General features: G+C 37.7%; 1 protein-coding gene across 1 annotated transcript in view; it reads right to left on the bottom strand.

Moving 5' to 3' along the window:
• Positions 1-1,548: 1,548 nt before the first annotated feature.
• Positions 1,549-17,614, bottom strand: part of GRID1 (glutamate ionotropic receptor delta type subunit 1) — a 519,712-nt gene continuing 503,646 nt past the window's right edge. The window contains exon 16 of the mRNA XM_034062148.1: positions 1,549-1,977. Coding sequence (XP_033918039.1) covers positions 1,549-1,977 — 429 coding nt within the window. The remainder of the gene's footprint in view (positions 1,978-17,614) is intronic.

Below are 17,614 nucleotides of genomic sequence, written 5' to 3'. Positions count from 1 at the left end.
GACCCAGATTTCCTGCTGACTTTCTTGGGATGTGAATACATTTTACCTGTGTTCAAACATAATTTAATGTAGGCTTTGATTTTGCTGCACCGAGATCTACAGCCCTTTGTACAAATAGCAGTGTTCTAATAAAGTGAAGAAATCCAGCTACAAAGGGAAATTATAACCCAGCTGTATGGATATGTTTGAGAAGACACTAAATTATCACAATTCTGAAGATAGCGATTGTACATTAGCAACAGTGGGGAGGGCATCTGGTATCAGTAATCTTGGGCATTTCAACTACTATGTGGAAAGGAAACAATGTGGTTTGGTTTTGATTTAGTCATACGAAATTGCTCCTTCTCCTTTGCAGGCGACATTAAATTCACTATAAGCACTGCTCTACCTTTGGCCTCTGATTGTGTTTCATAGAAAAAAACCCAAAAAACCCTCAAACATTTTACAGCCATTTCTACTAAGATTATACATGGCCATTAAAATGTTTCTCTTTACAAAAATCAATGGAAAAAAAGCAGAGCTGTGCTTATAGTCATGACCTTAGCCTTGTCATTCAGGGGTATGACTTTAACAGAAAGCATTGCATCCATTATGCATCAAATTGCTTGAAATCTTAAAGAGATGGCACCAGAGGGCAGTCACTGCAACACCATTATCTCCTGTTCTTCCTTGGCTCACTCCTTTCAAATATGGGTTCCTCCCCATTTTCAGTCGTATACACAAGACACAAAAAAGAGCTGATCAGTTTTTTCTTAATAACTTTCTCCTTAAAATAAACCTGTTATCAAAGCATTTATATATATATGTTATATATATAATATATGTAGTATACATTATATATATAACAAAACACAGAAGGCTAAAGAAAAAGAGCCACACAGCACAGCAGACATGTAAAATTGCAATTAAACAATCCTGAACTTAAACTTAGAAACTGTGTGGAAGCTTAAATCCCTTGCTAGAAGGAAGGATTTCTCTTACTTTTTTCCTTTTTCCCCTGTTTCTTGGTTTATAATTCACATGTAAAACTTTTGTTACTGCTACACCAATACTGGCTCTTACATTCTCCATCTTGGCTGTGAAATAGGGTTCTGCAGAAAGGAGAGATCTGAGCATAGATAGCTTTTCTAGCAAGAAACAGATACATATTTTTCTTTAAGAAAAAAAAATCCCCACAAACAAACAAAAACAAAACCACAGAAAAACAGTAAGAGAATAAATGTTGAAATCCACTGGAAAAAAACGTATGGCCCTCAGTCCCAGTAACTGGTCTTCTTTGGCACTTGAGAACGATCACAAGTAGTTTGCCTTTTTATTCATATAGAACAAAATTTACAAAGTCATTCATACATTTTTGTTTGTTTTTTTGTTTTGTTTTTTACTTACTTCGAAAATTGGGAATATTCAAAATACACTTTTACCCCACTTCATTCTTTCGTTATTTACAGGTATATACAAGAAAAATGTAAGAGTTCAGGGTTTTTTTTTTTCATTTCTTTTAAATTTTGTATTAAAAAGCTTTGCTGGTTGTTTTATCGTTAGTTTTCGTCATATGGATGTTCCATGTGAGGGTTCCATTGCTTCTGGAATGACTCCCCCTGGCACAGATTGAAATGACATTGGGATCGGGGTTTTCACAGGACTCTGACGAAACAGTCCTCCGTTTGGTGACCTGTGTTTACACTGTATGGAGGGCATGGTGGCCGAGCTGCTCAGGGGCAGCGGCAGGTTGCTGCCTGAGGCAGCTGTGAGTGTCCTACTGGCACCATGAGTTGTCTGTTCTGGTAAAAAGGTGGTGACAGAAAGTTGTGTGTTCTGGTACTCGCGTACTGGCTCCAGGGTCTGAGCGGGCTGCATGCCACCAATCTCCAAGGCTGAGATTTCAATGGATGCTGGAGAGATTTGCTTGTGGGCTATGTCTTCATCAATTAAACTGTTCATGCGTCTATGGACCTGCTCCAGGTTCACTTCTTTGTCCTAGTGAGAAAGAAACCAGAACAATCAGTCCAAACACAATCTTCAGTCATGCCCAGCCCTCTTCTTCCTCTGTGGGACAGGAGTTGCTTTTCACTCATTACATGATTTCACATATGCAAAAACCTCAAGGTCTGCCCAACATCTCCAGGTTAGAAACATACAGAGAAAACACCAGCTCAATCTCAGCCTGAAAAAGCCCTGATGTTGTCAGACCCACTCTCCTTGGAGGTAAACTGATGGCTCTGGTTCAGCTAACAGGAGCTTGCACCAGAGACCAGCACATCCCACAGGCCTTTAGCTCACGTTGCACAAGCCCATCAAGAAAACATATGGCAGACAAACAAGTGAGTTGGGACTCCAAATTCCAGTGAGCAGCTCACCAATTCATAACCACAAGACAGCTTACCACTGTCTTATCTACTTGCAGCATGTTTTCTATGGAACATGTCATTAAAACACCATATGCAGCCTAGGTGACTCCAGGGTGATTGGCTTCGTGTGCCAAAATCTATTGGTTGTGGTGATAAAGTCTCCCTTCCCAGCAGGAAGCCCTGGGTCACCTGTGTGGCACAGACTACAGAATACTGGAACAGCACTGAGGGAGACCTGGGGAGGGGATGACTCATTTCTGTCTTGAATAGTTGTGTGACCAACTATAAGCTGTCTGCCACCTTGGAAGTCATATGTTAAAAGCCTGTCTCTGGTCAGAGCTTGGGAAAGTAACACGGATCCTTAGCAAATGCATCACCACCTTCTAAGAATGCATTGCTTAAGGCTCCCAGGGCAGTCTCTTGAACGGACTTTCAAGACCACTTATTCAAAATGTTTTAACTTCCATGACGAAATACAGCAAAAGAAGTCATCTTTAAAACCTAAAGCAGAAAAGACCTACAATGGGCTGTTTATCACCTCAGTGCAGCATTCAGGATGCTCAAGTTGAAAAGCAACAAAACTGGCAGGGTAAAGTCAACCACCTGGGATGCTGTGTGATTGAATTTTAATAGCTAGCATTGTATTGCCAATAAAAAGGTATTATATTGTATCATTTCTCTATATTTCATAAAGCACAGCTATGAGCTGCAGTTGTAGTTATTTGATGCAAGTATAATATACAATAGAATAGCAGCAAAGTATTTATAAAAGCTCAACAATCCTGGAAACGAAGAAATTCTCTGACAGAAGCCTGTAATTACACTAGGCAGCCAGCAAGATTTCAGCCTAAGAAGCAGGACTACCTGAAACTTTTGTGTGGCAGTAATCCCTGACTGCCCTCAGATCAAGGTGTGCTTAAATGCTTGTTAAATCCAACACCAACAGTCTTACAGATGCTCTTATTCATACCACAAACTAGGTTCTGGGAACAGAGAAGTATAAGGTTCCAATTCCTCCTACTTCTCATGATCTTTTGCCATTTGTGTTCAGGTGGGGAACAGAGAATCGCAGTATTATTTCAGTGGTCTCCACTAAAACACAAACCTCTAAATTGACAAGTCAGCTCCAAAGCCCTTAATTCCAGGCAATGTCAACTACAAATTTGATTCTAAACTTGTGATTTAACATCACATCTACATTACACAAGAACTGTTGGGTTTGCTGATCTGTGAATGGATTTGGAAATGAACTAGTGTTACATGATAACGAGCCCAAAACTGTGTCCTTAGCTTAGGCTAAATCCGTATTGATTTCAGCTGGAGTATAACTGTGCCACAACTACAGGGCTGAGCCTCACACTGCATCTCCTTTGCTAATAGCAGAAAATTAATTCCTATTCCATATACACCACAAATCCACCCAAATCTCAAGGAAGTTCACAGAAACCTGGGGGATATCATCTTCCTCACCAAGGAAAAAAAACCCTATTTTTCAAAAAATAGTGGTTTTTTTTTTAGCAAATAACCAGATCATTTTTAGTTAGAGAAAATCAATCAACAGTAAATTAAAACAAAATTACTTTTGTGGCAGAAAGGGACCACACAATACTTTAGCAGATAACCCCTGTAGCTGTGCTAATTTCTTCTTGCCAACGGCCTTACCTGACTTGTCAGGCTCTTTATTCAGTAAGTCAGACGATGCACCAAACAGACGATAACACAGAAGCTATTTCATAAACTCTGTGGCTAAGTAAAATAAGGATTTGTGGTACAATGGCCAGAGATTACATGGATTTAATTCATCATTTTATTTATTTCTCTCTCCTGAGGTAAAATTGTGGACTGGGGGCAAGTGTGAGAAGTGTTCCTCTATTATCCCCCATTGGGAGTAAGGGCTCGAGCTCTCTGGGCAGCTTTCTATTGCACAGATACCCAGTTGTGCACTGCTGTGTTTTCCTCAGCTGTCTGCTAATAAAAACTTGCTGCAAAGTTCTGCTTATCCAAAAACTTCAGGTACTGCCACTTGTGACAATACCTGTGTCTAAGGAAGATAGCTCCCAGAAGCCCATTATATAATGCTTCTTGAGGTTACTTGTACTAATCCTTATCTCAAAAATGCTGTTAGGCCTGATTTAGGCTCCTAAGTTGGCATTCTAGTTATCTGGGACCCCTATTCTTGCTAAGGCAGTACTATAAAATAAAAAAATATAGAGCAAATACTACAACAAATCTTCCTAAATAAGACTCTAAAGAAATGTTCATGACTCAATTGCATTTTTCTGACCTCTATAATTTCAACTGAAAATATACATCAGCATTTTATTTATTTTTATCTTTTTTGACTGTAAGCACATCCTCAGTGCACTGCATCCTGCTTTGCTATGGGAACAAATATAATGTGACTAGGATAACTAGCCAAGCCAGAGGGAAAGGTAGAGTTTCAATATTTGCAACATGCAGTCATTAACATTTTGCAGAGGAAAAATACATTTGCAAATGAAGTGTGCTCTTCATTTGGAGCCTCTGTGCACAAAAGGTGATAGAATTCAAAGGATAAACTAATCCTGGTAATGTATTTAGCTCAGGTCTTCAAAGATGTAAACTGAAGAGCCACAGATGGGATGCTGTTAACAGACATCTCGTGGTCCAAACCAGAGGGGTTATTAAGGTAGTATCACTTGGAATATTTCCCTTTATTGGTCTAACAGGATCGCCCTCTTCTGCTATACAGAGTCCATCACAGCAGCTGGACTGGGACCACATTCCTCAGAAAATGGATTTGCAGTTGCTTATATTTCACCATATAAACTTATGCTTCAGTGAGCTGAAGTTTTCATTATCAAGAAAGAAGTAATTCCTGCACTCAGACATCATATTTTATCTACAACAAAACACTTTATGAAGTAAGCAGAGAAGTAAATGCTTGGGCTTTTTTAAAAGGTAGGGGTGGAGATTTAGTTTGCTTACTTCTACCTCTTGTTTCAGCATTAAGGACAACTTTCAGGCCTTATTAAGATTGGAGAAAATATTTAAAGGCTTCCAAGACCCCAGAAGTTCACATTATTCAATTCTTTGTGTTGGTAAAATAAAATGCTTGTAAAGATTGACGAAAACAACCCTGTCTCTGAGGAATAATATAAACACTTTCTTAAAGGTTTTTCTCTTTGTCTTATTATATGAAGAGCAGCTAAACAACTAAATGTCAAGCTTTGTATGAAACTAGAAATTATCGTAATGCTGAATGAATGGTGTTTAAAATGCTTAAAAAAACCCCTATGATAAAAATTAGAAATGCTTGAAAAGTTTAGTTTGTCATTATGTTACTAGAAAACTGCCTTGAATCCCAAGATTTCCAGAACTGAAGGTTTTGGGATAGCTTTATTTGACAAGCCAAGCTTTCAGAATTTGTAAATTTGGTAAACCTCATCTTCCTTTCCTTTATTGTTCTCCTGGAAAATTCAGTAACAAAGCATATGTTACTCACTGAAAAGTAACAAGGTAAATGTAAAAAGGGTTAAATGGTAATAAAGGCAGAAAAACAAATCTTAAAAGTTAAGATTTTTTTTCTCCCTTGTCAGTTCAATCCTTATTTATTTTTAGTTCTATAATTCTCATTAAATATAAGCCATTTGGTATAATTTTTAAACACGTTGCTTTTTTTTTTCCCCATATCCCGAAACTTTGTCACTTTAACTGTGACACGGTAATGTAGCATTGCAAGAGGTTTTCAAGCTTTCTAATGCTGTAGCTATTTTCTGGTTTTGCATTTAATGAATTAAAATTAATAAATTACTACAAAGTAATAATTGATGCTTGGATCTAGGGAATGGCAGAGGCACCAAACCTGACATATGGATGGAAAAGAAACCAGACCCAAAGAGGAGGCTGGTGTGCTGGTTTCCTAGCACATAGACTTTCCTTACCCAAAGGAGAACGCCCTGGGGAAAACCTTACTGGATTCTCTTCACAAAGGTTTCTGGCTTCAGCTCCACTTAGCTCTTGTTAGGTCTGTTCAAGAGCTGAATGAATGAGCTCCAAACTTAATACTTCAGTGTCTGTAACAGACATGTTACCAAAGTTTTTTTTCTCTTTCTTTTTGGTACTTAATGTACAAAAATTAACACTATAAATGTTACATGTCAGATGTTACATGCCAATTCACTTTTCATATATAGCTACATTGCATAAATGTATATACTTGTGCTGTCAGGAAGAGATTAAACAGTTTCCTTTGCTACCTTCATAATTCTGTTTTCAGTATTAATGTTATACTCCAAATAGATCAGTTGAGGAAATTAATCAGTTAAAGAAAGAAAAATTAATTATAAACACAAGTTTATTCTCCTCAAACTTAAGGAAAATAACTAACCAGACATTGCTTCTGGTCAGGAAATTATCTTATTCATAAATACCAATTTAAATGTCATTCCTCCGCAGTGAGTCTGAGTTCTGGAAGGGTGAATGAAGGACATGTTTCTGATATGTCCCAAACACTTGATCATGAGCGTCAGGTTCAGTGGCCTGTGATGGACAGCAGGAGCACACCATGGTAACTGTTGATAGGGACTTGAATGATGTTCACCAGGAACAACTAACCCTGCACAACTGCACCTGCAAGAATCTACAACTCCCTTTCAGGAATAACTGTGTTCGGCCTTATTACATGGAGAGAAATTATAGCAAGATGAAAATGCAGACAGGATGATTTGCAGAGTAACAAATATCTTTTTCTAGCTTATTTTCTGTGACTTTTGACAGCATGTGGGCAATCAGGATGAAAGAATATGTAACTGCTTGGACGGTCTGGAGTCAACATCAAATTTGAAAGACATCTCAGTGAGTGTTGGAAAGGACCTACAGCTGGTGTTTGCAAGAAACTGCCTACATCACTCCAAAAAAGGTATGACTGTTTAGCTGCCAGGCTTGCAACAGTTGGGATTTTCCAAAGACAAGATTTTGTGAATAAAATATTTTATTAAAGACACTAATGTGGCCTCCTGTTCTTAGTCATGATTTCTCTGATCTTACCACAAAGTTCAAGAGAAGCCACTTGAAGAGATAAAAAAACATCACAAGCAGTTTCAGTAAGGCCAAAAAGGGAGACAAAAGCCCTAAAAGGAAGACCTAGTATCTGCAGAAATGTTATGCTAAATCTGTGCCAAAACTATGATAAGCTGCATCTGCATCCCACACATGCAAAAAAACCCGGACTAGACTAGTGAAGAAGAAAAAGACCAATGGCCCTGACCCTAAATATCAAGTACTAAAAATGCAGAAATGTAGCCAATATGGGCAGTCAGGCACATACACCAGAGGCTATCATGAATGCACCAATACCTCCTTGTCAGATGCTGATAAGTGTGCCAAGTATGAAAAGCCTGAAAATGCAGTTCTTAATAAGCCACAGGAGATATACAGAAAATAATGCTTTTAAAGAAATGTAGTCTTAATCATCAATCATGGCACATTTCTGTTTCATTTGTTTGTCTGCTTCTGTCTTGGGTGACAATATGAAGGATTATATGAAGATATAAATATAAATATTACATTTTCACTCAGTGAAAGAACTATTTAAAAAAATAAGGCAATTTTGTGATTAGGACTGGGGTTCAAAATTTAAGTTAAGCTCCAGCCTCAAACATTTCCTCTTCTGACCTTAACCAGGTTACATGCCAGGCCCTCTACCACCCATGTAAAACACCCCTTAACCCATATGCATCTGTTTAAAAAATCAAGTTTCAGTGTTCATGAAACACAGATGATGGAAGGCACACATGTACCCAGCTAGGCAGAAAGGAAGTCTCTGAAGCATTTCCATGCACAGACAGACATGCTTCACAGCTGAAGAACAAAGCAGAGAAATAAAACTGAATCAGCAAAGTTTGCATACTCAGGTACTCACAGGCTATTCTCTTCCTAGCTCAGCATCAAAACCCACACCTCCATCCAGCTACCAGCTTCTGCCCATGGGGTTTCAGAAATGGTGGATGGAAACATTTAAGGAGAAATGAAGAAGTTCTGCATATGTACGTTTGTTTAAGGTTGTTTTGAAGTTCTGTATTTATTCAGGGTCATTATCATCACTTTCAGCTACAGCTACTGCATATGTAAAACTGTAATATTATTTTACTTCAGGAGGCTCTGACAGAGTGGCAAACCCAAACATAATTGGCTTGCTCTAGAAGAAAAAGCAGTGATGATATATGTAATAGATACTCTGCAAAACAATGACAACACAGTAGGGTGTTATATTAATACAAATAACCACTTTTTAATGACTCAGTTTGCCACACTCATTATTCTAGAGATCCTGCAGACAACAATGCAGTGAAATGCAGACAGATGTGTAAACAGATGCAGCAATGATGTATGTTTCCTGTCATTAATTTAACACAGGCAACTGACCTATTCAAACAGCACTTAATGTTACATAAAATTTGTTGAGTTATTTCTGAGTGTACTCTGCTAGAAGCTGGGTTGACCACAACAGTATCTTATTAGAAACAAGTATGATGCACCTCAAGAGTCTACTTGAAAAACTGCTTTTATAAATAGGCCAAAGTCTGCAATCAAGCTTCTGCTATTATAAGTAGAAACTAGACCATGTATTTTAAATTAGCAATTAACTAAGCTATCATCCACAAAACAGCTGCTAGAAATATGCATTGAGACTGACATCAGTTGAGGTCCAGTAGACTTGTTAGCCAACTGAAAGAATAAAATAAATGAAAGTTTTAAAATATATTAATTTCATTCAGTGTGTGATCACTTTCAAAGAAACAAAGCTTTATAAAAAGTTATGTACAAAAGGCCACCTTATTCATTATAAAATGCTCTCCAACAGCAGAAATTCCTTTATGAGGAAAGAGTAATATTCTTTTCCCTTCTTAAGTAAACCTGAAATAAAGTGAGAATTAACAGAAACTGCCAAGATCATTACTGTGATATAAAATTGTTTCAAATATATTGCCAAAGTTCATTCCCACCTACCCACAGCCAGAAAATATCTGTAACTGATGAAAGTAAGGAATTATGATCAAAAATCTAAAGACCACTCGAGTAACAGGAATTTGCTACAGAACAGCAAGGAGCTTCACGCAGTAGATCATATCTTCCCACAGCCGCACTGCTCCCTTAACCTGACCACATCTAGCCAGGGATCTAATTCTTAAAATGGCTGTAACTGTCCCATGCTTCGTGTCTGGAAGCCCTATCCAGAAATTCACCAGACATTATGCCCCCCACTAGGACACTGATGCTTATGACGCACACCAATTTAAAACAGCTAAACATCTGTCTTTACTTTTTTCTCTTCACCTGCATCTGTATGCTGCAGTAGTGTGTGAATAAATATGCAGGACACAGTACAATGAGACAAGCATCACACATTAGATGACAGCAAGAGCCCCACAGTCTCCTGCAGTGATCTGCTCCCACATTTATTACAATCCATTAACTGCAATCACAGAGAAGCACTGGCTAGTCCTCATAACCCACAGCACACTCAAACCTGCAAGGTAAGAGACTGTGATAGTACCTTCATTTGTTACTCATATCAAAGGGGACATTCAGCCTCATGCTGAGGTAATCAAGCTTTAAAATCCTTACCAACCTTGGTTCACGAGCATTAGAAGCTGGTAACTCAACTACAAAGAAATGAATGACTGGCTCACATTATACAGATGTTTCCACAGTTTTCATGAGGTTAAGAATAAACAGAACAGTAAGAGAATGCAAAGAAACATTTTTCAACACAAGCAGCAAAAAGCAGTACTGAATGAGTGCTGGTTGATGAGCATGCCAATGTCTCTGCAAAGGAACTCTTAGGAGAAAGGAGAGGTTGCACGTGGAGAAACCTTTACTGTGCACAAACTGCATATATTATAGCTACAGGCATTTCCAACAACACAAAGGTTAGGTTCAAGGGGAGTTCCAAGGAGAGGAAAAGATGAGGAGAAAACTAGCAAGAACTCATCTCTGCAGGCATTTTCAACAACAAACCAGTTATCTGTACATTTATGATGAAGTCTCACCATGCTTCTGAGGCCCAACCTCACATCATTGGCCATCTCCAGATAGAAAGGAAAAGGAAGATGTGGGGAGAAAAAAAAGGGTCAGGATAGTGAGGCTAATAATATAATCAATATTTCATTCTTTTTAGCAAACATATACTCATTACTTTTTATACTTCTGTTTTGAAATAGCAGATTCCAGGCACTGCAACCAAAGAGAATGGCCTGAAAAGGGTGATGTTTTCAGAATTCAACAACATCTAAAATGACCCTACAAGGTGACAGATTATTCTTTTATGAAGTAAAGATTAAATTCACGAAGGTTCTGTTCCAAAACTCACTAAACTTAATGGATTCTTTACCTTGCTTTATACAGCTTTTAAATCCTAAATTATTATCTAGTCCACAAGGGATGTAATTTTTCACTCTACTGAGCCCAAAGCAAAGCAATGTTACCCTTTATCAGTCTGATTTACTCTACTGGAGCATCAGGCATAACAGATTGCTCTGTCATCATCCTTCTTCACCATTCCATCCTAGTCAAATCCAAATCTCAGAAGTTCCCATTTTTCCCTATTATGCTGGGAGTGCAACAGGGAGCTGGCACAGGAGACACAAAGAACTGCTTCTACAACCTGTTTGATGCCCAGTGATAGTTGTGATAGTTGCATTGCAAAGCCTCTCTACTCCAGATATGTGAAAGTTTAAAAAAAAATCTTATTTATGACTATCACCCACAAATGTTTTAATTAAAACCTGCATTTTGAAAAGGTTTCTGCACCCCCATTTGGGACCATACTTTGGAAACTGCCCAAGCTCCTATTTGGACATGAGAAAATACATAGCAAGCCAAATTATTAAAAATAGCTCAGCATCATAATCATCTGGCCACCAGTTTCCCATAACAGAACTCTTGGATACTGAATACTTACAAGAAATAGTACTTATTATGTTGGGTAAGTCTGAGTAGTTTTTTCCTATATATATGGCTTATAAACATGGTTCTGAACTTATGGAAAATCATACCCAAGTATGTTTGGTTTTTAAATATATCTATTTTCCACAACATTAGTATCTGTGATTTCTTAAAATTTTGCTAATATTGAGCACAGATTATTTCAGGTATTATAAAATTATCTAAATTCAGTAAATAGATTTCTAATTTGCCTGTTAATAGTATTGTATAATAAGCTCAACCTTCAAATCACTCCAATGCACATGTAATTTTCAGTTTGTACATACTCTTACTTAGTTTTACATACGCATTTAAATGTTTAGTTGGATCAAGACCTAAGGCATTTTATAAACTACAAAAAAACAAAAAAAAGAGAAAAAAGTCACATTTATGTTTTTTATTTTAAACTTTTACTGATTTCATTACCACTGAACATTCAACTCCCCCTGAAAAAGTCAGCTTTAAAATAGCACTGTAGGCTGAGATAAAATATACAAACATTAGCTCTGCAAACATTGTGTGAAGAATCTAAAATTATCTGACACATTAAGGCTTTAATTCAGTAAAATACATAAGCTCATGCCAAGCACATGAGTAGCCACAGAAGTTCTCTGGGATGGATGATATAATGCAACACAAGCAAGTACTTAAATTCATTACCAAACTGGAACTTTAAATGGACTGTTTCTTTCTGACTTCCCTGTATGGCAATGTTCATTTTTTAAGCTTATTTCTGTTGAGTACTCTTTTTTTTTGGCCCCCATAAGGTTTATGCTAAGTAAATCCAGATTATATCCCTAAGAATCCCATTAGCAGAATTTTCTGATACAACCAAGAGAAAAATTAAGCCAAACACAAAAAATCCCTACAGAAACATGCTGGAATCAAATCTGAGTGCTTCAACACAGCTTTGGGTAGCAAAAGCCGGGGCCTGGTGTCATTAATAACAGGGATGATATTTCACTTTTAAATCCATTACAGCCTTGACCTAAATCTATGGCAATCAATAGGAAGAGTTGACTGATTTCATTTGATTCTGATAAGCATACTGTCTATGACCAGATATTACGTAATAGCTGAGGAGAAAATCTTGTTTCTTCATTCATGTAAAAAGCCAATACTGAGTTAATTAAGATGCCCTTCCAGTTATTATCAGTTTCTATACAAGACAATTTATATACTATATCATCCTTTTAATTTTTTTTTCCTTTAACTGATTTTTCCAGCTTATATGTCATCATCAAACAACATTAAACTTTGGATTCGGGCATGACTGATTCCTAACACTGCTTTGCCGGTTTAAAAATGCTATATAAAACAGTTTCACAGCTTATTATAGTCAAAGCTAGTTTGAAACTGAATTTCAAGATGGCATTAAAATGCATTATTTTGCCAGTGTTTCAATGATACATTTTCCCCAAAAAACTTTATTTATTCATAGTAGAATACAATACAGTGGTACAAACAAATGATCATTTATAAGCAACTGAGCAAAAAAAATGTACAAAGTTTCCAGACATGTCATAAAAATACAGAAAAAAATAATTTTAAATAAAACCAAGATAAAATATAGAGGACATGCAATGAAGGGAAAATAAAATATCAGTTTGAGGATCTCATGTTTCCTTTCATTCTCAAAAGGAACCATCCCAGAGGAAATAAAATTATCAGACAAAAAGTATACACAAAGGTGACAAGGTAAATGAAGTGACAAAGAAAAAGACAAGGAAGGTGAAAATACTGGTGAAAGCATAAGATTCTTTAATAATAAAAAACAACACTGCTGACACCATGCTGAAAGTATGGAAAGCCTGGATCGCCATGAAGTAATATCTGGTTGGAGAACTGAAGGAAGATGAATATGGTGCAAATCACAATTCTTACAGTGACAAATTTCAATCCACTGAACTCGCATTTGCTAGCTCGTATTTCCACTTCTAAGGTACACTGGGCTTCGTAGTCTTCTAATACCAGAGGAGAGTTCTAGCAGGTAACTTTCATCACTGCTAAAGCTGGAAATATGGATAATTGAGGTAGGCTGGAATTTGCATATAATTGAAAATGGATAGAGGGTAACTTAAGGCAAATCATACACGGCTGCCCTGGCCAGAGATACAGGTTTTCTTTCTTCCTGCATACTGCCAAGATATTTGTGATAACTTTTAGAGTAATTTTGCTATATCCATCTGTCCTATAGAGCTACAAAGTATTGCAGAGCCTAGACTTTTTGAGATTCAACAACATTTAAAACATTATTAAGCAGGGACTAGCAGGAAACAGGAATTAAAAGATGCTGTTACTAGTACACAAGTGTGTTCTCTGGACAGTACTTAATTGCTACCCCCTTTTTATTCTTTGAAAATAAAAAGTGAGAACAGAAAAGTTAAGAGAGTCTGTTGAATAAAAGGATTTTGCAAAAGCATGAGAAAGTTAAGAAAACACAAACTAAGCTGTGGAGCCTGTGATTGTTAATGAATTATAAATTTGATACAAGCTATGAAGCAGTGACTAGTAGCAACTCATTAGGTGGGAAAATTATGCTATTCCTTAACCAGTAAAACCCCAAAATCTTCATGCACTGCAAAACTGCAGACACTCTGGGTGCAGTTTCTGAAACATACTGCTAGGAGCAGCACAACTAGTTTGGAACAAAAAAAATCTGATTTGTAATATGTATTATCTGAGCTAAAAATAATCAAGAACTTGAGATCATTCTACACTGTGTTTTAAGAGCTATAGCAACAATAAGTGAATCAGTATCACCCTTTATGAAAGATGCAACAAGTACCAGTTTTATCAGCAAAAAATCCCACCCTGTATAAGTGACTAGTTTTCTTTGCTGTGGGGTTTCCTGTTAATTTGCTTTTAGTGAGTATATCTCATGCACAGTGAAAAATACAGGAATTCAACTTTCTTTCCATTCATAATATGATATTTTATCTTTGCTTCTAAGTTTTCACTGTTTTGGAGTATAGTATGTAGATGAACTAGGTGTACTTTCTTAGTAGTTCTGAAGAGATCTCATAAGTAATAATCTTCAGGGGAAACAGTACATCACAATAAGACAGCTGATAAAGTGCAGAGGATGCTGCTGACTCCAATGCAATAAGCAGCTACACTTGCTCATATTGATAATGAAGATTTCAACACTGTCATTCAGTCTGTCAAATGGAATAAAAGGTACTAAAACCCTGATGATGTGGCAAAGCCCTTGAAAGCTAAATGGTCCAAATTATATTATAGTTTATTGCTGTCATGAAATAAATGCATAGGACTCATATCAAAAGACATAGAAATCTATAGATAATTATTTAAAGCTCAACATTTCTATCAAGCAAGGTTTCAGTAACTTTATCCAATTTCTCAGTTATTTAAAAGGGACATAGAGTGTCAGAACAGAAATTCCAGAATAAATACCAACTTTCTTTTTTTATTTTACAACTCCCAAAATCACTGAGCCTTATCGAAGTCTAAAGATTAGCTATCACTATCACAGGCTGAGTAGCAGCTGTGTAAATTCGAGGTTTTAACACACAGGGATAGATGTATGAGCTGATGAAATTTCACTGCATAGGGTATAGGATGGCTGGGTATTAATAACAATTAGGAGAGGATGATTACAGATTCTAGAAAACCTGATATGGAAAGATGATCCAATTTAAATTTTCCTGAATTCTAAAATAATAAGGACATTTAAACATTACTAGATCTCTTTCCAAGTTTATGAGATTACAAACCTGAGCCCTAATAGAAGAATGTGGTACAGCATTACAGCTATATATTTTTTCCTGTTGTAGATAATCTTTTTTTTTTGTTAATCTGATCTGACAAGGATTAAATGAAGAATTAAAAGGGATAACAGTAAGATATTTACATTAACTCATTAGCAACATTTTTACAATTCTGCTTCAAACAGAATAAACATATATTCAGTAACATCTTGAAAAAGAAAACCAACCCAGCCTTCACTCTCCTAGCAAGAAATTTCACCATTGTCTGCATGATAGAATTGTGAATCAATGGCAACCGTGTTTTGGGGAAAGTAAAAGAAGTCTGTCTTTCCTGGAGGTAGAAACAGGACTATTTTTTTTAATTGAGCAGGGCAGGTTTTCTTCATATGCAAACAATGTAAAAAATATTCCAGTTGGAAGTATTCTCCATCTGACATAACTCCAACTGACGTAACATATCAAGTGTCTGATGCCAAAGTTCAAGATATGTTTATTGGGTTTCAAAGAACAGGCTGTCTGTTCCTCCCAGTTACATAGTTGACACTACATTTTTCACTCTTACTGTATTTAAATGTTGTGATTTATACCATCATCTGAGCCCTTGAACACCTCAATATACTGTCAATTGTTGGCATGATACAGCCTACCCAAGTGGGTCAAGCCAAAAATAAAACGTTAAACTTGCAAGTTAAGACAACTCCTCGTTCAATCCTAAATCCACTGTAATTTTCTATAATGGATTTATAAAGTATAAGGATCAAGGAAGCCAAACACGAGCTCCTTGTCCTTTGCATCGTGAGATGACACCAAAGTCTAATCTTAGGCTCCAAGAGAAGCAGTCCCTTCTGACCCTCCACAAAGTCTGCACTTCCTAGGAGAAAACAAAGACTGGGAGATAACCCTGTTCCCACAATTTTTAGGTGGTAACATAAGACTCATGTTTTGCCAAAGACTTCCCAAAAGCAGAAGAAAATCAACAGCATGACCTGAACTGACTTGTCTGCAGTATCAGATGCAGCTAACAGGCAGATTTTAGTGTTCTGTATATGCTATGCATGCGGTAGCTCTCTTACTACAGCTACTGCTGTAGAAAAGCTGGATGATACCAAGAGACAGAAACAAGATACCCCAAAACACTCCTCTTGGAGATCAAAGCTTGGAGATCAAATCTTGGCTTTGCTTTCAGTCCTCTAAAAAATGCTCAGCCATGGCTCCTGATTCAATCAGGGGAGTCCTCGGAGATTCAAGGCTCTCCTCCTTCCTGGACGCTGTCCTAAGGTTTGAAACCTGGTTCTCCCAAATACGTTTAAAACCTTCAGCCAATTTACACCATCTCTTCCGACACTTTGTTTCCTATCTTAATCACAGCAGCCATCAGCAATCCCACTTCAATCTAATGCCACATAAACAAAATGCCTCTGCCCACTGATCTACCAACAATACCTGCTCGCAGCAGGCAGCTGGTGCGTCCGGCTGCCACCCAGGCTGAACAGAGCGGGTCTGGGTGGAAACTGAGCTTAGATTGTTAATAACAACACGTCTGTGTCACATTTAAGCAGAAGACCTCTAAAAACTGCCCATCGATGTGTTCAGGCAGCAGTTACCCTTCCCCGTGGCTGCTCTGACCTGATCCAAAAGTGCTTCTAGCTTTACCTTGCACCTAGCTGTCCTTTTCGGGGACCCTTCATTATGTTCCATCCTGCTAGCTTCACATACCCTCCTGATGGTTTGGCCTGTGAGCTCTCATCCCTGTGCCCTCTCCTCGGGAACACACTTTCTCGTTCGACTTCAACACCTACTTGTGCCGGGTGCCCATTGACTCTGTGCCCTCTTTCAGTAGTACTCCCATCATTGACTTTTCCTGAGCCTGCTCATGTGCACTATCCTTAATTTGCCTCCCTTAACCCAGGCTGGCTGTGCTCTAAGTGCAGACCCTGCTCTCTTGCCAGGTCAACTTCCCAAGTACAGCTTTACCGGATGAGTAGCTTTAGCATACTTTTAAAATCTGGTGCTTAAAAGTATTCTATTGTTTGTCACAGAAACGGCAGAAAAGGATGTACAGAGCAACTCAGATCAAGAATGCATTGGAGGGAAAGAGGAGGAATAGAAGAGGTACAGGAAAGGGAGAAAACATGGGATGGGGTAGGCAGGGATATGGAATAATCCTTCTTACAGTTATAAAAAGATAAATTAAGGGTATGGGCAAAAAGAAAATACTTAAACTCAGTAAGACTCTTACAGATGGAAACTGAGTATTTAAAGCGCCTTGCAGTAAAGGAGTGGATTATTTTGCCTTACCTATATGAAACTGCCTTTGTGGCATATTCTCATCTCACTCAACAAAGTCGCACAAAGACAAGTCCCTGAGCATAGAGAGTGGAATGCACTGCAAAACTGGCAAAACAAACACTTGTGCACACTCAGCATGAGGACAAGCAGCATGAGGACACTTCAGACAACGTCCCTGTCCCTTGCTCTGCCTTGCTTTCACAGTGGGCAGTGAACCATCTCCTGCAAGCGTTTGCATCTTAGCAATGCTAACATGGCGTGGGTTACAGCAGGAGTGAC

The sequence above is a fragment of the Melopsittacus undulatus genome, chromosome 4, assembly GCF_012275295.1.
Source record: "Melopsittacus undulatus isolate bMelUnd1 chromosome 4, bMelUnd1.mat.Z, whole genome shotgun sequence".
NCBI classification, from domain to species: Eukaryota; Metazoa; Chordata; class Aves; order Psittaciformes; family Psittaculidae; genus Melopsittacus; species Melopsittacus undulatus.
This window is presented reverse-complemented; position numbering and strand designations above follow the sequence as displayed.